This window comes from Manis javanica, chromosome 7 (genome assembly GCF_040802235.1).
Source record: "Manis javanica isolate MJ-LG chromosome 7, MJ_LKY, whole genome shotgun sequence".
NCBI lineage: Eukaryota > Metazoa > Chordata > Mammalia > Pholidota > Manidae > Manis > Manis javanica.
The window spans coordinates 184,914-209,180 of NC_133162.1; the positions used below are offsets into that span (position 1 = coordinate 184,914).

The following is a 24,267-nucleotide window of genomic DNA, read 5'->3' on the forward strand; positions in this document are numbered from 1 at the left end:
TATCCTATCAAGGAGTAATCCCCCTTTTCTTTCTTTCTTTCTTTCTTTTTTTTTTTTTAAATCTTTAATCTACACTTACATGAAGAGTACTATGTTTACTATGCTCTCCCCTATATCAGGTCCCCCCTAACAACCACATTGCGGTTACTGTCCATCAGCTTAGCAAAATGTTGTAGAATCACTACTTGTCCTCTCTGTGTTGTGCAGCCCACCCTCCCCTTTCTCCCTCCCCCCATGCATGCTAATCTTAATACCCCCCTTCTTCTTCCCCCACTTATCCCTCCCTGCCCACCCATCATCCCCAGTTCCTTTCCCTTTGGTACCTGTTAGTCCATTTTTGGGTTCTGTAATTCCACTGCTGTTTTGTTCCTTCAGTTTTTCCTTTGTTCTTATACTCCTCAGATGAGTGAAATCATTTGGTATTTCTCTTTCTCCGCTTGGCTTATTTCACTGAGCATAATACTCTCCAGCTCCATCCATGTTGCTGCAAATGGTTGGATTTTTCCACTTCTTATGGATGAGTAGTATTCCATTGTGTATATGTACCACATCTTCTTTATCCATTCATCTACCGATGGACATTTAGGTTGCTTCCAATTCTTGGCTATTGTAAATAGTGCTGCGATAAACATAGGGGTGCATCTGTCTTTCTCAAACTTGATTGCTGCGTTCTTAGGGTAAATTCCTAGGAGTGGAATTCCTGGGTCAAATGGTAGGTCTGTTTTGAGCATTTTGATGAACCTCCATACTGCTTTCCACAATGGTTGGACTAATTTACATTCCCACCAGCAGTGTAGGAGGGTTCCCCTTTCTCCACAGCCTCGCCAACATTTGTTGTTGTTTGTCTTTTGGATGGCAGCTGTCCTTACTGGTGTGAGGTGATACCTCATTGTAGTTTTAATTTGCATTTCTCTGATAATTAGCGATGTGGAGCATCTTTTCATGTGTCTCTTGGCCATCTGTATTTCTTTTTTAGAGAACTGTCTGTTCAGTTCCTCTGCCCATTTTTTAATTGGGTTATTTGCTTTTTGTTTGTTGAGGCGTGTGAGCTCTTTATATGTTCTGAACGTCAAGCCTTTATCGGATCTGTCATTTTCAAATATACTCTCCCATACTGTAGGGTTCCTTTTTGTTCTATTGATGGTGTCTTTCGCTGTACAGAAGCTTTTCAGCTTAATGTAGTCCCACTTGCTCATTTTGGCTGTTGTTTTCCTTGCCCGGGGAGATATGTTCAAGAAGACGTCACTCATGTTTATGTCTAAGAGGTTTTTGCCTATGTTTTTTTCCAAGAGTTTAATGGTTTCATGACTTACATTCAGGTCTTTGATCCATTTTGAGTTTACCTTTGTATATGGGGTTAGACAATGGTCCAGTTTCATTCTCCTACATGTAGCTGTCCAGTTTTGCCAACACCATCTGTTGAAGAGACTGTCATTTTGCCATTGTATGTCCTTGGATCCTTTATCAAATATTAATTGAAAATATTTGTTTGGGTTAATGTCTGGAGTCTCTAATCTGTTCCACTGGTCTGTGGCTCTGTTCCTGTGCCAGTACCAGATTGTCTTGATTACTATGGCTTTGTAGTAGAGCTTGAAGTTGGGGAGTGAGATCCCCCCTACTTTATTCTTCTTTTTCAGGATTGCTTTGGCTATTTGGGGTCTTTGGTGTTTCCATATGAATCTTTGAATTATTTGTTCCAATTCATTGAAGAATGTTGCTGGTAATTTGAGAGGGATTGCATCAAATCTGTATATTGCTTTGGGCAGGATGGCCATTTTGTCGATATTAATTCTTCCTAGCCATGAGCATGGGATGAGTTTCCATTTATTAGTGTCCCCTTTAATTTCTCTTAAGAGTGACTTGTAGTTTTCAGAGTATAAGTCTTTCACTTCTTTGGTTAGGTTTATTCCTAGGTAATTTATTCTTTTTGATGCAATGGTGAATGGAATTGTTTTCCTGATTTCTCTTTCTATTGATTCATTGTTAGTGTATAGGAAAGCTACAGATTTCTGTGTGTTAATTTTGTATCCTGCAACTTTGCTGTATTCCGATATCAGTTCTAGTAGTTTTGGAGTGGAGTCTTTAGGGTTTTTTATGTACAGTATCATATCATCTGCAAATAGTGACAGTTTAACTTCTTCTTTACCAATCTGGATTCCTTGCATGTCTTTGTTTTGTCTGATTGCCGTGGCTAGGACCTCCAGTACTGTGTTAAATAACAGTGGGGAGAGTGGGGATACCTGTCTGGTTCCCAATCTCAGAGGAAATGCTTTCAGCTTCTCGCTGTTCAGTATAATGCTGGCTGTGGGTTTATCACATGTGGCCTTTATTATGTTGAGGTACTTGCCCTCTATTCCCATTTTGCTGAGAGTTTTTATCATGAATGGATGTTGAATTTTGTCAAATGCTTTTTCAGCATCTATGGAGATGATCATGTGGTTTTTGTCTTTCTTTTTGTTGATGTGGTGGATGATGTTGATGGATTTTCAAATGTTGTACCATCATTGCATCCCTGGGAGGAATCCCACTTGGTCATGGTGTATGATCCTTTTGATATACTGTTGAATTCTGTTTGCTAATATTTTATTGAGTATTTTTGCATCTACATTCATCAGGGATATGGGTCTGTAATTTTCTTTTTTGGTGGGGTCTTTGCCTGGTTTTGGTATTAGGGTGATGTTGGCTTCATAGAATGAGTTTGGGAGTATTCCCTCTTCTTCTATTTTTTGGAACACTTTAAGGAGAATGGGTATTATGTCTTCTCTGTGTGTCTGATAAAATTCCGAGGTAAATCCATCCGGCCCCGGGGTTTTGTTCTTGGGTAGTTTTTTGATTACCGTTTCAATTTCTTTGCTCGTAATTGGTTTGTTTAACTTTTGTGTTTCTTCCTTGGTCAGTCTTGGAAGGTTGTATTTTTCTAGGAAGTTGTCCATTTCTTCTAGGTTTTCCAGCTTGTTGGCATATAGGTTTTCATAGTAGTCTTTAATAATTCTTTGTATTTCTGTGGAGTCTGTCGTGATTTTTCCATTCTCATTTCTGATTATGTTGATTTGTGTTGATTCTCTTTTTCTCTTAATAAGTTGGACTAGAGGCTTATCTATTTTGTTTATTTTCTCAAAGAACCAGCTCTTGGTTTTGTTGATTTTTGCTATTGTTTTATTCTTCTCAATTTTGTTTATTTCTTCTCTGATCTTTATTATGTCCCTCCTTCTGATGACTTTAGGTCTCATTTGTTCTTCTTTTTCCAGTTTCGATAATTGTGATGTTAGACTATTCATTTGGGATTGTTCTTCCTTCTTCAAGTGTGCCTGGATTGCTATGTACTTTCCTCTTAAGACTGCTTTCGCTGCATCCCACAGAAGTTGGGGCTTAGTGTTGTTGTTGTCATTTGTTTCTATATATTCCTTGATCTCTATTTTGATTTGTTCATTGATCCATTGATTATTTAGTAGCATTTTGTTAAGCCTCCATGTGTTTGTGAGCCCTTTTGTTTTCTTTGTAGAATTTATTTCTAGTTTTATACCTTTGTGGTCTGAAAAATTGTTTGGTAGAATTTCAATATTTTGGAATTTACTGAGGCTCTTTTTGTGAGCTAGTATGTGGTCTATTCTGGAGAATGTTCCATGTGCACTTGAGAAGAATGTATATCCTGTTGCTTTTGGATGTAGAGTTCTGTAGATGTCTATTAGGTCCATCTGTTCTAGTGTGTTGTTCAGTGCCTGTGTGTCCTTACTTATTTTCTGCACGGTGGATCTATGCTTTGGGAAGAGTGGTGTGTTGAAGTCTCCTAAAATGAATGCATTGCAGTCTATTTCCCTCTTTAGTTCTGTTAGTATTTGCTTCACATATGCTGGTGCTCCTGTATTGGGTGCATATATATTTAGAATGGTTAAATCCTCTTGTTGGACTGAGCCCTTTATCATTATGTAGTATCCTTCTTTATCTCTTGTTACTTTCTTTGTTTTGAAGTCTATTTTGTCTGATATTAGTACTGTAACCCCTGCTTTCTTCTCACTGTTGTTTGCCTGAAATATGTTTTTCCATCCCTTGACTTTTAGTCTACGCTTGTCTTTGGGTTTAAGGTGAGTTTCTTGTAAGCAGCATATAGATGGGTCTTGCTTTTTTATCCATTCTATTACTCTGTGTCTTTTGATTGGTGCATTAAGTCCATTTACATTTAGGGTGACTATTGAGAGATATGTATTTATTGCCATTGCAGGCTTTAGATTCGTGGTTACCAAAGGTTCAAGGTTAGCTTCTTTAGTATCTTACTGCCTAACTTAGCTCGCTTATTGAGCTGTTATATACACTGTCTGGAGATTCTTTTCTTCTCTCCCTTCTTATTCCTCCTCCTCCCTTCTTCATATGTTGTGTGTTTTGTTCTGTGCTCTTTTTAGGAGTTCTCCCATCTAGAGCAGTCCCTGTAGGATGCCCTGTAGAGGTGGTTTGTGGGAAGCAAAATCCCTCAGCTTTTGCTTGTCTGGGAATTGTTTAATCCCGCCATCATATTTAAATGATAGTCATGCTGGATACAGTATCCTTGGTTCAAGGCCCTTCTGTTTCATTGCATTAAGTATATCCTGCCATTCTCTTCTGGCCTGTAGGGTTTCTGTTGAGAAGTCTGATGTTAGCCTGATGGGTTTTCCTTTATAGGTGACCTTTTTCTCTCTAGCTGCCTTTAAAACTCTTTCCTTGTCCTTGATCCTTGCCATTTTAATTACTATGTGTCTTGGTGTTGTTCTCCTTGGATCCTTTCTGTTGGGGGTTCTGTGTAATTCCATGGTCTGTTCGATTATTTCCTCCCCCAGGTTGGGGAAGTTTTCAGCAATTATTTCTTCAAAGAGACTTTCTATCCCTTTTCCTCTTTCTTCTTCTTCTGGTACCCCTATAATACGAATATTATTCCTTTTGGTTTGGTCACATAGTTCTCTTAGTGTTGTTTCATTCCTGGAGATCCTTTTATCTCTCTCAATGTCAGCTTCTATACGTTCCTGCTCTCTGGCTTCTATTCCTTCAATGGCCTCTTGCATCTTATCCATTCTGCTTATAAATCCTTCCAGGGATTGTTTCACTTCTGTGATCTCCTTCCTGACATCTGTGATCTCCCTTCGGACTTCATCCCATTGCTCTTGCTTTTTTCTCTGCATCTCATCCCATTGCTCTTGCATTTTTCTCTGCATCTCTGTCAGCATGTTCATGATTTTTATTTTGAATTCTTTTTCAGGAGGACTGGTGAGGTCTGTCTCCTTCTCAGGTGTTGTCTCTGTGATCTTTGTCTGCCTGTAGTTTTGCCTTTTCATGGTGATAGAGATAGTTTGCAGACCTGGTACGAGTGACCGCTGGAAGAGCTTCCCTTCTTGTTGGTTTGTGGCCTTCCTTTCCTGGGAGAATAGTGACCTCTAGTGGCTTATGCTTGTCAGCTGTGCACAGACAGGGCTTCTGCTACCTGCCCGTTTGCTATGGAGTTTATCTCTGCTGTTGCTGTGGGCATGGCCTGGCTGGGGCTGCTCCTCCAAAGTGGTGGAGCCCCATTGGAGGGGGAGCGGCCGGGAGGCTATTTTTCTCCATAAGGGGCCTCTGTGCTCCCTGTTGCCCAGGGGGTTAGAGTGCCCAGAGATCCCCAGATTCCCTGCCTCTTGTCTAAGTGTCCTGTCCTGCCCCTTTAAGACTTCCAAAAAGCACTCTCCAAACCAAAACAACAACAGCAACAATAAGAGAGGGAATAGAAAAAAAAAAAAAGGAAAAAAACACATGATTTTTTTTTTCCTCAGGCACTGGCCCCAGGCCCCCGCTCACTGGTCCTGCTGCCCTGACTCCCTAGCACCGGGGTCCCTGTCCCTTCAAGGCTTCCAGAAAGCACCCACCCACTGGTCCCGCAGGGAAAAACGCACGATATTCTTTGTCTTCAGGCGCCAGTCCCAGGCACCCGCTCACCGGTCCTGCTGCTGTGCCTCCCTAGCACCGGGGTCTCTGTCCCTTTAAGGCTTCCAAAAAGCACTTGCCAAAAAGAGAAAAAAAAGTGGGAAAAATGTGCGATTTCCTCCGTCCTCAGGCGCCAGTCTCAGGCACCCGCCCACCGGTCCCATAAGGAAAAACACGTGATCTTTGTCCTCAGGCACCGGTCCCAGGCACTGCTCACTGGTCCTGCTGCCCTGCCTCCCTAGCAACGGGGTCCCTGTCCCTTTAAGGCTTCCAAAAAGCACTCGCCAAAAAAAAAAAAAAACTGCTCCGGTTTCTTTTCACCAGCGAGGAGATGGGGGGAGGGGCGCTCGGGTCCCGCCAGGCTGGGGCTTGTATCTTACCCACTTCACAAGGTGCTGGGTTCTTGCATGTGTGGATGTGGTCTGGATGTTGTCCTGTGTCCTCTGGTCTCTATTTTAGGAAGAGTTTTGTTTGTTATATTTTCATAGCTCTATGTGTTTTTGGGAGGAGATTTCCACTGCTCTACTCATGCCGCCATCTTGGCTCTGCCTCTCAATGTTGAACTTTTTAAGGGGCTGCTAAACTATTTTCCAGTTGCTGAACAAATTTGTATTCTTACCAGCAATATATGAAGACCTCAATTTCCTCACATATTAAATAGGACTTTGTCATTTTCCTTTGTTTTTAAAATTATTATAGCCATCCTTCTGAGTGTGAAGTGGTAATTCAGTGTGGATTTGATTTGCATTTCCCTCAGTTAATGATGTTGAACATCTTTTTATGCACTTGTTGGTCATTTGCATACCTTGTTTGAGAAATATCTATTCAAAGCTTTGCCAATTTTTAAGTTGGGTTGTTTGTATTTTTCTTTGTAACTCATCAGAGTTCTTTATATGTTCTGGCCCTTATCAGATATTTGATTTGTAGACACTTTCACTCACCCTCTAAATTGGCTTTTCACTCCCTTGGTACTATTCTTTGATGCATGAGAATTTTTAATTTTTAAAAAATATTGTAATTTTAATTTTTTAATTTTTATTTAATTTTATTATTTTATTTTGGTATCATTAGTGTAAAATTAGTTGAACAACATTATGGTTACTAGACTCACCCTATTATCAAGTCCCCCCACATATCCCATTACAGTCACTGTCCATCAGCATAGTAAGATGCTATAGAATCACTACTTGTCTTCTCTGTATATACTGTCTTTCCTGTGTCCCCCCCAACTGCTACATTATGTGTGCAAAGTGTAATGCCACTTTTTCCCCCTTATCCCTCCCTTTCCACCCATCCTCCCCAGTTCCTTTCCCTTTGGTAACTGTTAGTCCATTCTTGGGTTCTGTGATTCTGCTGCTCTTTTGTTCCTTCAGTTTTTCCTTTGTTCTTATAGTCCACAGATGAGTGAAATCATTTGGTATTTCTCTTTCTCTGCTTGGCTTATTTCACTGAGCATAATACCCTCTAGCTCCATCCATGTTGTTGAAAATGGTAGGATTTGTTTTCTTCTTATGGCTGAATAATATTCCATTGCGTATATGCACCACATCTTCTTTATCCATTCATCTACTGATGGACACATAGGTTGCTTCCAATTCTTGGCTATTGTCAATAGTGCTGCAATAAACATAGGGGTGCATATGTCTTTTTCAAAATGAGCTTCTGCATTCTTAGGGTAAATCCTAGGAGTGGAATTTAAGGGTCAAATGGCATTTCTATTTTTAGTTTTTTGAGGAACCTCCATACTGTTTTCAACAATGCTTGAACTAGTTTACATTTCCACCAGCAGTGTAGGAGGGTTCCCCTTTCTCCACATCCTTGTCAACATTTGTTGTTATTTGTCTTTTGGATGGTGGCCATCCTAACTGGTGTGAGGTGATATCTCATTGTGGTTTTAATTTGCATTTCTCTGATGATTAGTGGTGTGAAGCATCTTTTCACGTGTCTGTTGGCCGTCTAAATTTCTTCTTTGTAGAAATATCTGTTCAGCTTCTCTGCCCATTTTTTAATTGGCTTACTTGCTTTTTGTTTGTTGAGGTGCATGAGCTCTTTATTTAATTTGGACGTCAGTCCCTTATTGGATCTGTCATTTATGAATATATTCTCCCATACTGTAGGATGTCTTTTTGTTCTACTGATGGTGTCCTTTGCTGTACAGAAGCTTTTCAGCTTGATATAGTCCCACTTGTTCATTTTTGCTTTTGTTTCCCTTGCCCACGGAGATGTATTCATGAAGAAGTTGCTCATGTTTATGTCCAAGAGATTTTTGCCTACGTTTTTTCTAAGAGTTTTATGGTTTCATGACTTACATTCAGGTCTTTGATCCATTTTGAGTTTACTTTTGTGTATGGGGTTAGACAATGATCCAGTTTCATTCTCTTACAGGTAGCTGTCCAGTTTTGCCAACACCAGCTGTTGAAAAGGCTGTCATTTCCCCATTGTATATCCATGGCTCCTTTATCATATATTAATTGACCACATATGCTTGTGTTTATATCTGGGCTCTCTATTCTGTTCCACTGGTCTATGGGTCTGTTCCTGTGCCAGTACCAAATTGTCTTGATTACTGTGGCTTTGTAGTAGAGCTTGAAGTCAGGTAGTGCAATTCCCCCTGCTTTGTTCTTCCTTCTCAGGATTGCTTTGACTATTCGGGGTCTTTCATGGTTCCATATGAATTTTAGAACTATTTACTCTAGTTCATTGAAGAATGTTGTAGGTATTTTGATAGGGATTGTATTGAATCTGTAGATTGCTTTAGGCAGGATGGCCATTTTGACAATATGAATTCTTCCTATCCACAAGCATGGGATGAATTTCCATTTGTTAGTGTCCTCTTTAATTTCTCTTAGGAATGTCTTGAAGTTTTCAGAATATAGGTCTTTCACTTCCTTGGTTAGGTTTATTCCTAGGTATTTTATTCTTTTTGATGCAACTGTGGATGGAATTTTTTTCCTGATTTCTCTTTCTGCTAGTTCATTGTTAGTGTATAGGAAAGCAACAGATTTCTGTGTATTAATTTTGTACCCTGCAACTTTGCTGAATTCAGATATAAATCTAGTAGTTTTGGAGTGGACTCTTTAGGGTAATTTATGTACAGTATCGTGTCATCTGCAGACAGGGACAGTTTGACTTCTTCCTTGCCAATCTGGATGCCTTGTATTTCTTTGTGCTGTCTGATTTTCATGGCTAGGACCTCCAGAACTATGTTGAATAAAAGTGGGGAGAGTCAGCATCCTTGTCTTGTTCCCGATCTTAAAGGAAAAGCTTTCAGCTTCTCGCTGTTAAGTAGAATGTTGGCCATGGGTCTGTCATACATGTCCTTTATTATGTTGAGGTACTTGCCCTCTATACCTATTTTGTTTAGAGTTTTTATCATGAATGGATGTTGAATTTTGTTGAATGCTTTTTCAGCATCTATGGAGATGATCATGTGGATTTTGTCCTTCTTTCGGCTGATGTGGTGGATGATGTTGATGGATTTTCCAATGTTGTACCATCCTTGCATCCCTGGGATGAATCCCACTTGATCATGATGGATGATCTTTTTGATGTATTTTTGAATTTGGTCTGCTAGTATTCTGTTGAGTATTCTTGCATCTATGTTCATCAGGGATATTGGTCTGTAATTTTCTTTCTTGTGGTGTCTGCCTGGTTTTGGTATTAGAGTGATGTTGCCCTTGTATAATGAGTTTGGGAGTATTCCCTCCTCTTCTACTTTTTGGAAAACTTTAAGGAGGATGAGTATTAGGTCTTCATTAGAGATTTTTTAATTTTGATGATATTCAATTAAATCATTCTGTATTTTGTTGATCATGCCTTTGGGGTCATATCTAAGAATCCATCATCAAATCCATGGTATGAAGATTTATCTGCTTTCTTCTAAAAGTTTTATGATTTCAGCACTTATTTTTAGGTCATTGATCCATTTTGAGTTAGTATTTGTATATGGTGTGAGGTAGGGCGCTTATAATTTAGTTATTTTGCATGTGAATATACAATTGTCCCAACACCATTTGTTGAAGATACTGTTATTTCTTCTATTAAATTGTCTTAACACCCTTGTCAGGCATCAATTGATCAAATATTTATGAGTTTCTATGGACTCTTAATTCTATTCCATTGGTGTGTCCATCCTATGCCATTACCACAATATTTACAGTACTATAGCCTTGTAGTAAGTTTGAAATCAGGTAGTGTGATGGAATCCAATTTATCTTTTATATTTTCTCCTTTATAATTTTTACAAAATTAGAAAATTACTTTTGAAAGAGCTTTTTGTGCCTTAAGAAATCTGTGCCTACCTCAAGATTGTGACAATTTTCTCTATAAATTGTATAAATTTATAATTTCAGGCCATAGTTGAGATCCAGTATCTCTTTTTGAAATGGCTGTGTTGAGACATAACTAACATTGAATGAATTGCACAAAGTTAAGGTGTGCCATTTGACAAGTCTTGACATAAATATAATCCTGTGATCTCCTCATGGCTCCTGGTGGCTTTCTCCTGTCCCTCTGCACCACCCGGATCAGCCCCAAGAGTCCATGGATCTGCTTTCTATCACTATAGATGAGTCTGCTTTTCATAATTTTATAAAATGGAGTCAAATAGTAGAGACTCCTTTTAGGTCTGGCTTATTTCACTCAGTATAATAATTTGAGATCCATCTGTATTGTACCATGTATCAATTATCCCTTTTAATGACAAGAAGGACTGTATCGTGTGGCTGCACCAGCACCACAGTTTGTCTATGCACACGCCTGTTGGTGGACACTGGATTATTTTCATCTTGGAGCCATTACAAATAAAGCCATTACAAATAAAGACTTGCGTACAAGTCTTCATATGGTTATATGTCTTCATTTCTCTTGTGTAAATACCTAGGAATGAAATGGCCAAATCATATGGAAGGTGTATATCTACCTTTGTAAGAACCTCCCAAACTATTTCACTATTTTATGTTCTGGTTGGCAGTGCTGGAGTCCCACTTCCTCTACATCCTCATTACACGTGCTATTGCCGGTCTTTCCAATTTTGGACACCCTAGTAGGTTTTGATTTGAAGTTTCCTAGTGAGTAATGTTGTTGACATGCTTTTATGTGTTTGTTTGCCATCTGTATTTAATTACTGGTACAGTGTCCACTGCTACTTTTAACACTGGGTCTTTTTTATGTTGTTGAATCTTGAAAGTTCTTCCTATAGTCTGGACACAAATCCTTTATCAGAAATGTATTTTGTGATTACTTTTCCCTGTCAAGTTTTCCATTCCATTAACCTAGTATATTTGTCCTTTTATTAGGTCATTTTCTATTTTATCAAAGTTTTAGTTTTCAGCATACAAATTTTGCACATATTTAGTTATAAGTAAGTATTCCTACTTTTTGATGCTATTGAAAATGGCACTTCAAAATTTTTAATTTCTAATCGTTTCATTGCTTGTTTACAGAAAAATATTTGATATTTTTGTATAGTAACCTTGTATTCTGTGACCTTGTTAAACTAACTTATTAATTTTAGTGACTTTTTGTAGACTCTTTGGGTTTTCCTACCTAGAAAATCATGCTGTGTGTGCAGTGAAATAGTTCCTTCCTTGCTCACAGATCTGCATGCCTGGCTGACTATTATCTTTCTTTGCCTTTATCTCCCTTGCTGTTGCTTCCAGTGTGATGTTAAATAGGAATGATGAGGTTGGATGCTTTTGCTTTGCTTATGATCTAAGAGAGAAAGCATTCAATCTTTCACTGTAAAATATAGTGTGAGCTGTGGGTTTTTGTAGATACCCCTTGTCAGTTTAAGACAGTTTTCTTTAATTCTTATTTTCCCTGGAAAGTTTATTACTGATGCATGTTGAGTTTTGTCACATGATTTTTTTACATGTCATGATGTAAATATATGCTTTTTAAAGTCTGTTGGTAATGTGAACCATACTGATTGATTTTAAAATATTTAACCAGACTTGCATTCCTAGAGTAAGCTTCAGTTAGCATGATGCCTACCCTTTATGTACTATCAGGTTAAACCTGCATTATTTTGCTCTGATATGTCGCTTTCTTTCCTGATAATGCCATTTTCATCTGTTTTGGGAGTCAGGGTAACTCTAACCTTGTCAAATAACTCAGGAGCTCTTTAGTCTTTCCCTTCCCTGGAAGATGTTTCATAGACTTAGTATCATCCCTTCCTTAAATGTTTGGTAGAGAGCATGCACACACACAACCCCTTATCAGATATGTCATTTATGAATATATTCTCCCATACTGTAGGATGTCTTTTTGTTCTACTGATGGTGTCCTTTGCTGTACAGAAGCTTTTCAGCTTGATATAGTCCCACTTGTTCATTTTTTATTTTGTTTCCCTTGCCTGGGAAGATATGTTCATGAAGAAGTTGCTCATGTTAATGTCCAAGAGATTTTTGCCTTTATTTTTTTCTAAGAGTTTTATGGTGTCATGGCTTACTCCTTTACCTAGTAAACATAATGTTGTTCATGTAATTGTACATTAATGATAGCAAAATTTAAAAATCCATTAAAAATGATAATAAAAATAATTAATAATAAATAATAAAACTCAGAATATGATATTGACAACTTTTCCTTAAACAAACAGGATATGTACATTCTATACTGATGAGTGAAAACTTAAATTATCTGCTAAACAGAGAAATTTTGTGGAGGGAGGCCTATAGCTTTCCCTGTGTTGAGGGAAAACTCACATCCGACCCCATGGAGGGTAGACAGGGGGAGATGCAGACAGTCTTGTTTTTACAAGACTGGTAACATGGGTAAATTGATATGGGTAAATATGAGGGGTGCTCACATTACAGCAGGAGCCTGTAAAATGCAGACTCTGATTCATCAGGCTTTAATGAGCATTCCAGGTGATTCTTTTGTTATTTTTAGTACTTCTAATCTTGTGAAAGGTCAAGATGCTGACGTCTTGCCATATTTACTTTTTACTTCTGAGTAAGAAATTTAAAAATACAGCTGCAACTCAACTCCTTCTTTAATTTTTTTCCCTCCTTGCATTCCTGACATAATCACTATCCTGAAGACTGAGTGCCTTGTTTCCATATGTGTTTGTATACATTTATTTTGATAAAATAATATGGCCTATTTTTTCAATGCTTTTATAAATATGACATGCGTACAACTATGCACATCAATTTTTGGTTGGCTTTTCTTACTGACATCTGCTTTTGCTGTATGTCCACATTGATATGACACTTGCAACATGATATTCCATTTGTGATGTATGTCCATACTAGTGTGTATGGATTCAGGATGATATATCATGTGTGATGAATTCATGGCTTGCTTATCCACTTCCTACTATCTGGCAGGTAGGTGGTTTCCACCTTTGCTACTCCACAAAGAGATGCGAGAAACAACTTGGAACCTGTGTCCTTGTGTACATATACAAGGAAAGCTAGCAAGGAAACTGTTGAACAGTAGAGTATGTATATCTCCTTCCTGCACTGATATGCAAAACAGCATAGTGCAGTGGATTGTTTTCCAATGATTCATTGCCTGTTGTGCTCCAGGTCCTGTTCTCCTGCTGAGGATGTATTGGTGACAGAAACAGCAGCTCCTCCCCTCATGAAACACAGAGATATTAATCAAATAATGAGCTGCATGATTAGCTCTGAAGGCAATAAGAAGAATCTAGGAGAACAGGTGATGGAGGGACCCAACTCAGTCTGGTAAATGAAGATTCAGGATGTAACATGCAGCAAGGATCTAAATTAAGTGTCAGTCAACCAAGTAAAGCACATTCCATACAGAAGGAGTAATGTCTACACAAGACTCAAAGAGGGTGTAGTCTTGGGTCATGCAGTTCCTAGTGTATCTCTGGACCAGGGATTCCATGGCAGTCTGAATGGGAAGGCACATGTCTTTATCAGGGTTCTGCAGAGAGACAGAACCAACTGGAGATATACGTACATGTAGACTTCTGATGGCTGATATGTATATGTATACATACACACATATATAATGCACATATATGTATATCATATGTATAATTATATATATACTATATATACTCTATGTATAATTATGTATTTTACAATATAATGTGCATATACATCTATACACAGATATGGAGACTTATTATCAGAATTGGCTCATGTGATCATGGAGGCCAAGAAGACCCATAACTTGCCTTCTGCAAGCTGAAGGCCCAGAGGAGCTGATGGTGTGATTCAGTCAAATTCTGAAGGTGTGAGAATTGGGGACAGTGGTGTAAGTACTAGTCTGAAGCTGAATGTCAAAGAGAATGAATTCACCCTTCTTTCCCCTTTTGCTCTATTCAGGCCATCAACAATTTGGGGGATGCCCACTCCCACAGGAGAGGACAACCTCCTTTACCCAGTTTACCTATTCAAATGCTACTCTTCTCCAGAGACACCTTCACCAACATACCCAGAAATAATGTCCTACCAGTTGTCTGGGCATCCCTTAGACCCGTCAAGTTGATACATAAAGTTAACCATCACAGGAGAAACTTATTCTGCATTTTGGGCCATGATCCATTTAGCCTGGGCAGAAATTTGGGTAGCTCTACAAGGGCACTCTTGATGGAATTGAACTGACAGCTTCCCAGTGCAGGTTTATACAATGTAGGTAGAGACTCTAGGTTGGTGAGAAGTCCAAGCTGTGTGAGATGTAATGAATCTGTTCTTTGTTACGATGTGTTCATTTGTAGGAACCCCAAACTCTCAGTAAAAGGGGGTTGAACTCCACATCAAATTTGGATGCTCTGGTGAATCAATGAAGGAATGTTTTCACAACAGGGGGCATTGAGAATGTCAGCATCAACCCCATAGAAATAACATATTAATAACAAGTAGGACACATCTCACAAGGATCAGGTGAGAAAGCAACAAAGAACACAAACTTTAGAGACTGCCAATTTACACTTTTTCCACAATGAGCATCAAGACTTTTTTGAGAGCTGCCTTGACATCCTTGTTCCTAAGAGTGTAGATGAGAGGGTTCAATGTGGGGCTCACAGTGGAATAAAGCACAGCCACTACCTTGCCCGTCCCAGGAGAGTAGCTGGAGCCAGGGCTCAGGTAGGTGTAGATGATGGTGGAGTAGTACATGGTGACGGCGATGAGGTGGGAGGAGCAGGTGGAAAAGGCTCGCCTCTTCCCCTCGGCTGTACGCATCTTCAGGATGGTGGAGATGATAAAGCCATACGACACCATGGTAAGTAGGAAATTCAGCACGGCAAAGAAGATGTCAGCCATAATTGACATGATGTCATTCACGTACGTGGAGGAACAGGACAGCAGCAGCAGAGGGGGGATCTCACAGAAGAAGTGATCGATCACGTTGGACCCACAGAAGGTCAACCGTAAAATCAGGCAGGCATTGACTCCAGCACCGAGCACGCTGATGCCCCACACAGCCCCAGCCAGCACCACACACACCCTGGGGCTCATCATGGATCCATAGTGCAGAGGCTGGCAGATGGCCAGGTAGCGGTCATAAGCCATGGCGGTGAAGAGCAGTAATTCTGCTGCTAGAGACCACGTCAGGAAGTACAACTGGACCACGCAGCCCCAGTAAGAGATGCCTCTCTTCTCTGCCACCAGCATCTCAAGCAGCTTGGGCACCACGGTGCAGGCACAGATAACATCAAAAACAGCCAAATTGACCAAGAAAAAGTACATGGGGGTGTGGAGCCTGGAGGTAAAGGCGATGGCTGCCACAATGAGGGAATTTCCAGAGAGCGCCATGGTGTACAGGGAGAGAAAGAGGATGAAGAAGAGAGCCCGGAGCTGTGGCGCTGCTGAGAAACCGCGCAGGATGAATTCTGTCACCAGTGTCTGGTTACTCATGGCTGTGTGCATGATATTTCAATCAGTTCACAGAGATTGAAGTTTCTTTCTTACTCCATAGTTTGACTAGAAAGAAAGGGTTTATTACTATTGGTCAATACAAGTGCAAGGATTATCATCACCTTATTTTCATTTTCCATTTTCTCTAGGTCCTTATAATCTCTCTGCTTAAACAGCCATCACTCTGGACCCAATAGCCTCTGCTCAGCCCTGGAGGCCATCAGAAGCCACACATATTATTTGTCTTCAATAATGCTCTTCTCTTCATTTTATTCCTCCCAAATGAACATAGCTTCAAGTTTTTATGCCTATTTCTTTTAAAATCCAAGCAGCATAGACTTCTGTAATGAGGAAGTAAAATACTCACCATCCTCCAAGGGCATGAGCATCTTTTCTGGGATTATGTCTTTTACTTCTTTGGACTCACTGGCTTTTCCCCCAAGGATATTTGGTAGTGACCTCTCCATGTCACTGACAGAGTCACCTACCCTCTTTCGCATATGCATGGTCTTCCATCAGAAATGGGCATGAGGTTTTCAGTCCTGAAAGCCTCAGTAATTTATTTCTGGCTAGCTGCCTGGCTGGAGCCCACCACAGGTCCTCTGTGGTGCCCAGCAGCCTGTCTCCATGTGGACCTCAACCTCATCAGTCCCTCTGCTCAAACATGACCTTGATCCTTTCACTTTGGTGGGGTCGGGGGTCCGGGGAGGGGGAGAGTTATCTGATTTGCTGACTCCGCACTTCTCAGCCGTGACCAAGCACATGCGCTGCTCTCTCGGACCCTACAGTTGTTTTTCTCACTCATTTTTCTGACTTTACTCTGGAGAGACTATACTCTGGGACATAAATACAGTTAGACCTCGGCCAACCAGAAATGTGCATGAATTTCATAAGGAGGTACTCCCCACCCCCTGATAGGTCCAGTACTAAGCCGCCTGGAGCCACCCTCCTGTGAACCTCTCAGGTCCTCTTGGATTTGTTCCCTTCTCTTTTCATTTATTACTGGAGATGAAATCCTGTAAATGGCATGAACTCCTTTCCTCATATCATGCACCTCTCTTCTTCTCCACAAAAAATAATACACCATCTTTCACATTGTCGTTTCAACCTCATTTCCTCGGGGAAGCGAGCTCACACAAGTGCAGCGCTGGTGTGCCCCGGCCATGATTCACAGACAAGCGTCACTCCATTTATACTCTTGTACTTGTGTCCCCCTTATGTGTCACCGCCAGGTGGCCAGCCAGCAACTGCACCGCAAACCCTACGGAGCATGGAGGCATTCATCACAGCGCCTCAACGCGTTCAGCACCACGGCCAGCGCCACGCCTCGCCGCCTGCTGTTCAGCACCACGGCCAGTACCTCAAACTCAGCCCCCTGCGCTGGGGCTTTTGTGTCAAGGATGCGTCCTCTTAACAGAACGACGCCTGCAGCATCCTGTGCTGAGCTTGGCCCTCTTGCCTCTTCAGCTCCGTCCAGATACCCTTCAGGGGATTGCTTCGGTGACTGAGCAGGGGTTCTCCTGTGATGTAGCTGTAACTCCTGTCTGTAGATTTAGGGAACCTGCGTCTAGGGGAAGCATTCCTCTTCATATGTTAGGTTTTTCCTCTCCTCCTTCATCTGATCTCTTTATCCGACAGTTAATCTCCATAACTTGGTAGCAGTTAAAATATATACCTTCTTATATAGGCATATCTCAAGGGCTGAGAAATCTGAGCAATGTTCTAGGCTGGAGAATTGTCTTCTCTGGCCTTTAAGATGTCTGTTGGCCTTCTTCTTTCTGATACCTCCCCAGGCCCTTAACCACCACTTCTAAAGCAAAGTCTTTGTGGAGCACAGTTCTCAGCAAACAACTTCCCACATATACCCTGAGCTCAGGTGCAGTTAAGTCAGAGTAAAGAGTGGAGCAGTGGAAACCATCAACACAATGAAAGGCAACCTACTGAGTGGGACAGGTTATTTGTAAATCATATATCAGGTAAGGGGTTAATATCCAAAATATGTAGAGAGCTCACACAACTCAGTAGCAAAAAAAAAATCTCATTAAAAATGGGCTAAGGATCTGAATAGATGCTACCCCAAAGACATATAGGTGGAAAACAGGTATATGAAAAGATGCTCTAAACATCAGGAAATGAAAATCAAACCACAATGACATATCACTTGACACTTGTTAGAATAGCCAATAACAAAAAGGGAGGAAATACCTAGTTTTTTCAAAGTTGCCTGTAGCTGTGACTGAGCTGCATTCTGCAATCATAACTGCAAGGGCAGGTCCAGCCCTAGGCGGGGCTCCCATGGGGAAATGTCCGGGGCTCCCCACAGCATCATGGCTGCAGGTTCACGCCCCAGACATTCCTACCACTGGCGTCTCCATGAGCAGGCGGACAGCCCCTCCCAGCCCGAGTCCTACTGCCTTGGGCTCCAGCATCAGCCACACACAGGGACGAATTTTCGGGTCTCTCCTCACCGTTTTCCTTCCTTTCCTGCACACCGTTCATCTCATTGACATTTAACACAATTGAAAGGAAACCACACCCGCAGCAATGTTACAATGAGCGCGTCATCTCCTCACGCACAGCGTTCCTGCTGCTCATAGACCTCACAGCTGAGAGGCCCAAACGCATAAAACGCTGGGTTGGTGGGAGAGGTAATGTGATTTCCTGGAAAGTGCAATTCAAGTAAAGCAACTTTCCCTGAAACAGGAAAAATAAAGGTGAAGAAGTGAGGGAAAGGGTTATTTAAATATGTACAACCTCCAAAGTTCCAAATCTGGGGCAAGGGTGCCAATGCCACTTTCTCAGCCACGGTGCTGGGCTACACAGTGAGAGGGGGCACGAAATGCAGGCAGACACACTGAGAGGAGGCCCTCGCTAGCCATGGAGGGTTAGGTGCCCAGGGTGGTCCTCTGTGGGGACGTCTGAGGACCCTGTGACAGTCAGAACCTGCGCACACAGGCGGAGCAAGTGCCTTTCACAGGAACCGTTCACAGCGGCTCACCTAAGTGCCAAATTTCCGTTTGCTTGATTCTCAGCCAGTCTTGGACGTTTGTCTACTCGGTGAGGAAAGAGCACCTGTTAGGACCCAGAGTGACCTTGGACAAGTGCCTGCCCTCTTCAGGCCTGTTTCTCCTAACAGGCACTGCCTGCAGAGGCTTAGGGGCCAGGCGCTCTTTGTTTCTCCAGCCCTCTGGTCCCCTGCGTCCACCATGCAGACACCCAGATCGGCCCTGGGAGGTGGACCCCCACTGGCCTCATACTCTGGGGGAGACAGAAGGAATACCTCAAACCCATGCACTGTCAAGTCCAGAGCGACCCCAGGCACTTTGGGTGTGTGTGACCTTCTCAGTGTCGAGAGGAGGAGAGTTGGTAAGACTTTTACCTGGATTTGGAGATCTAGGTGCTGGAAGGCCTGTGGCAGTGTCCAGTAGGATCAAGGAAACACGGAATGTGGCTGCAAAGAGCAGCGGGGAACTGCAGGCTCCCGAGACTGGGGTGGTTTGGCCCATGCCAGGAGGACTGGGTGAGTCTCCCTCAGGTGAAAGTCAGATGCTTGACTCAAAGGCAGACTTTGTTCCTCCCGGCATGGAAATTTAAGTACAGTTGAGACCAAAAAGCTCAGGCCAAGAACTGACTTCTTCATCTGAGGGACAGACAGTAAACAGAAATGCCTTCTCCAGAGTATTTTTTCATATTATTTGATATGGATCATTTTACAAAGAACGGAGAAAGTTTAAAGCAGTAATCTCATCAAATATACATTATTTTATAAACCTGACTACAGGTATGAGAGGCACAGATAATTGCTTATCACAATTTAACTCTGACAGTTAATAGAATATTATAATACAATCCATTTGAGATCAGAATGGTTCAACATTACCTCTTTGATATTACAAGTAGATATTTCTAAATTTAACTTTTTGTTATCCTTGTTGATTTCTGAGGGGACATTCTTACCTTATCTCAAAGGTGTTGTTCTTAGTAACTCTGTAAGTGCAAAGTTGAGGCGCACTGGTGGAGTTTTATTTACTACTAATTGTGCAAGAACGAAAGGAAAATTAGCCACCCACTGCAATCCCATAAACTCAACTGCATAATACTTATATCTGCTAAGATATAAATAAAGAATAAACACCAGGTCATGAGTGAATGACTATGCATCTATGATTGGTTGAGCAGATCCAATTTTCTTAGGAATCCATAAACAAATTACTGCAAGTCTCACATCATCCCACTGACAATGACACAAACATACAAGTTCAAAAACATAGATCATCGGTTCTTGCCTTTGTGGTTGGTCAGCGGCTCTTAGGGGGATGAGTATGCCTCACTTTTGAGGCTGCAAAATTAAAGACAGAAAAACAGACTATATCAGACAGTTTCCAGAATATGTGAAATAGGACAATCAATGGACTTGTAAAGATGAACAGGACCTTTAAGGAGGAACTTCACAGATCCATGAACAGACTGGGAAGTGGCCTCTTTTATCGAGCTTCCTAGCACAGTGAGAGCTGTCACCACGGAGAGCCATTCATCCCAGGCGACCTGAGGAATGTGTTACCTCAGCGCTGCTCAGTTTCAGATGCTGCCAGGCTCGCACTGACAGCTCTCCTTGGTGCCACACTGTCCTTTCCAGATGCCGAGACTGTTGACTCTAGGCCACCACATCTCCCAAGCACTCAAAAGCTGGGCAAAGCCACCATCCATGATTATGCCCACTTTTTAAATTTAAATAATGTTTTCTTCTTAATTACATAAGTTTGACTTCTCTTGTATTGCTAAAAATTAGATGGCATGAACTACAGAGGAGTAAAAAGAGCAAAAGTCAATTTGCCCATAAGCCTAATACCTAGGATGTTATTGACACAGTTTTGTCTGTGTTTTCTTTCATTGAGGTTACAATCTGTTGTGTCTGTTTTTCCAAATGACAGTGGAAGTTGCAGTTCTGATAGGAATACAGGGCATCTTAATGCTAAAAGCTCCCTCTTCTCCAGGAACCCATATATAACAACAAAGAAGGGGGGCAACAAGCAATGTCTTTAACAAAATTAGGAGACAGAGAAAATCCCAAACCCCAATTTCTGTATAAATTACATACCCATCAGAACTGGCAAGAGAATTCACCTGACGTCACAGGTAGAAAAAAATCTCCAACAGAATTCATGCCCAGAAGTAAAGGGTCCTGTCCTGAGTGGAAATTGCAAGGAGCAAATCTGAGAAGAAAAAATGAGCATGAATGGGGTGGTGAAGTGGGGAGGGGGCTGGGGGTATCACTATTGGTGACAGCAACCGGCTGTAAAGTAAATGAGGACAGGGAGCTGGTAGTAGGGGTGCCCACCCCCAACCAGCTACACAGAGGGACCATGTATTAAAGAAACTGTTCTTCCTATGAGCTCAGAAACTGGGACAATCACCCCTTACCCCTATAATAGCCCCCACAGGAGATATCCATCTGCTATTACCTGGAGCAAAAAAATCCAAACATTCTAATATGGACTTATAATAAGTCTTCAATGTCTAGAAAGATATTCTATAAGGAGAGGCCTGAATAAAAGAGAAAAGAAATTTCACTGCAGAGAAAGAAAAGCCATCCTAATGGTTTGACATGATACAGAGGACATTATAACCCAACTTTCCAATATTAATTTAAAAATAAACAACAAAGAATTTACAACTCTCAAGAAATACCTAAAAGTACAATAGAATAACATGGTAGAAATGCATGAACAACCTGGGGAGGTGACTGGTAGAGTTTAGAGATAAATAGAAAAAATAAGACAACTTGGCAAATTAAATAAAACTTAATTGACACAAGACAGAAACACAAGAGATAAAAGAGACAAGACAGAACTCAGTGAGAGACACAGAGGACACAATAAGAAAAGTGAAAAAATTAAACACAAATAAATACAGAGATAAAAATGATTAGGGGGAAAGTTGTAGTTCTGGAAGAAAAGGACCGGCTATCTGACAGACAGCAGACACATCCCTGGAACTCTCAGAGGAAAAAGTGACAACAATAAACAAAAATACTTTAAAATGTAATTCAGCACCTCTGCTTATGTTAGGATGAAGTAGCTTGTGGCAGACCAGTATTTCTCCCAATGACATCATATAAAATATATAAATTTTACATCGAAAATTCATATAAAATACAAGAATGACTTATCTAAGGGTATCCAGTTCCCTCTGAAGCAATGAAGACCAGAGAAGTTGAAATTCCAGGGAAAGGAACTTTGGAGAAATTAACAGCCAAGAACTTGAATATAATTTTAATAAGTGTATTAAAGAAAATAGAGACACCATGGACAGAATAAATGCATTAAAAAGATGAGGATTTTCACAAGAGAAATAAAATATTTGAAAAATCAAATGGAAATTCCAGAACTGTAAAATACAGTATATCTGAAATCAATGACCCTGTATATGAATCTCCTTGCAGATCGGGCACAGCAGAGCATAAGATCAGAGAACTAAAGATGAGCAGACAGAAGATACTCCCGTGGAACCGAGGAGAGAAAAAATAGAAAATTCATCAAAGAGTGAGGGGGGCATAGTGAACATGTCTGGTGCATGTGCAATTGGAATCCCACAGTAAGAGAGGAGGGTGGGGGAGGAGAGAGAAGCCATGACTAAAGAGGCAATGAAGAGCTTCTTAAAACAAAGGAAAACATCAATTCAAGAAATTTCAGCTTTCTCTTGAGGGTGTGACCTCTGGAATGGTGGCGTGAGGAGCAGTTAATTGGTGAAAATTATAATAACAAACAATTAAGGTATCTGGAAATTGTCTTAAGGTTACAGAGCAAATGGAAAAACATTTATGCAAGAAAATCTGTTGTGTCATGGCAAAAACAGTGAAAGCATGTTGAGTCCGGACCCTCCCCGCTCCCGACCCAGCCCGGTGTGAGGAAGCTCTGCTCTAGGTGAGAACGGTGCAGAGTGTGTGCCCCTCTGCCCTGCCCCCAGCGCACAGTCTGCAGCCATGGCTTCATCTCAGGAGGGAAAGCCTGTGCCATTTCTCGCCATCCTCCAGCTCCATGCTGCCCAGTCTCTGTATCAGCAGCAGCTGAGCAGAGTGAGAGCAGCCCCTACACAGGCGGAAGCTCTAGCCAAGGCAGAGCAGGACGGACATGCTAGTGCCCAGTTCCTTCCAGAGCAGCTCACTCAGGGGTAGACGTTCCATGTTGGAAGGAGCAAGCCCAGAAGACTAGGGGCTCCCAACCCCACCAGGGCCCCACTTGAAGAGAAGGAGTGTCCCTTGGGAAGCAGTGGGCTGCTGACCCCACTGAGCCCGCTCCCAGCCCCAGCACAGTGGTGCAGAGACTCTGCCGGGCACATAAGAACAGAGAGCTCCACAGCTCTCCCTGAGGGGAATGGTTTACTTTGGAAGAGAGTGTGGTAAAGTTCATAGCTAGGGATATTGTCAAAAACAATGGACATTTTAAGGGTAAGCAATTAACAGCAGCTGTTACATCCATGACACTAGTAGCAGAAAGCAAAATGGTAGATCAGCTAGAAATTTAGTAGGCAAAACCAGGCAAAAAGACAGTAAGAGCTTTCCTGGGGTCAGAGCCATCCTCGAAGACCGGCAACAGCCGGCCCTGGCAGAGATGAGCACGACTTTAACTGGATCAAGCTGCTGTTGTCAAAGACAATAGCGCGTAACAGGCGGAGAGTTTCAGCTTAGGAAAATGAAAAAGTTCCAGACACAGTGGTGATGGCTGCACAACAATATGAATGTACTTAATGCCACTGAATTGTACCCAAAAATGGTTAAAATAGAAAATTGTACGTTATGTTCCGTATCTCTTACCACACTAAGAAACAGCAATAGAGCGGGCATCCAGCAATGGGCGGAGGCCGGCCGCCGGGCTTGATGTCAGCAGAGGCAGGCCAGCCAAAAGCTTGTGGAAGAGAGTGCGGCTAAAGCCAAACTCGCCCCTAGTAGAAGCGAGGCTGCGCATACGCCCGAGACCTCTGTCCCCGGAGTGACGTCGCGGGCCGCGCACCGCGGGTGACACAGACCCCAGTGAACTGCTGCAGGCGAGTCATCAAACCAGAAAGCAAAACAAAACAAAAGCAACGCCAAGCCTCAGCGAAGGGGTCAGTGCCCAGAGTTGCCACAGCTCACAGCTGACCTTCAGCAGCATGGGACTGAGCCATACAGGTCCACTTACACCTGGATTTTTTTCAATAACTATATTGGAGAACTTTTTGGAGATTTGCAACAATTCTTTAGAAGTCATAAATGAACCACGAGTAGCCTAGAAATAACAAAAAAGTTAGGTAGGCCACTAATGTATACAACATATGTAGATTTAGTCTGTGTTATCATTAACTATCAAAAATCAACAATGGTCTATTATTGGTTAAGTTTTGGGGAAATCACCGCTTATATACAGATTTTCGACTGTGTGGGGTTCCAGCACACCTAACCATCTCATTGTTCAATGGTCAACTGTATTATCTAAAATGTTGCTTTCAACAAAAAATGTTTGAGACCTGC

The 24,267-nt window shown here is 41.5% G+C and overlaps 1 protein-coding gene and 1 long non-coding RNA gene across 2 annotated transcripts; both read right to left on the bottom strand.

The window, feature by feature from the left end:
• Positions 1 to 14,043: 14,043 nt before the first annotated feature.
• Positions 14,044 to 16,347, bottom strand: LOC140850320 (olfactory receptor 13A1-like). Its single transcript, XM_073240067.1, has one exon. The coding sequence runs from the start codon at positions 15,771 to 15,773 to the stop codon at positions 14,829 to 14,831; it is 945 nt and encodes a 314-aa protein (XP_073096168.1). The 5' UTR covers positions 15,774 to 16,347; the 3' UTR covers positions 14,044 to 14,828.
• Positions 16,348 to 19,151: 2,804 nt separating this feature from the next.
• LOC140850539 (uncharacterized) lies at positions 19,152 to 23,742 on the bottom strand. The gene is made up of 3 exons (XR_012133472.1): positions 23,575 to 23,742; positions 20,860 to 20,974; positions 19,152 to 20,100 (listed from the first exon to the last, which is right to left on the bottom strand). It is a non-coding gene; the product is annotated as an uncharacterized lncRNA (long non-coding RNA).
• Between the last annotated feature and the right edge of the window lie 525 nt (positions 23,743 to 24,267).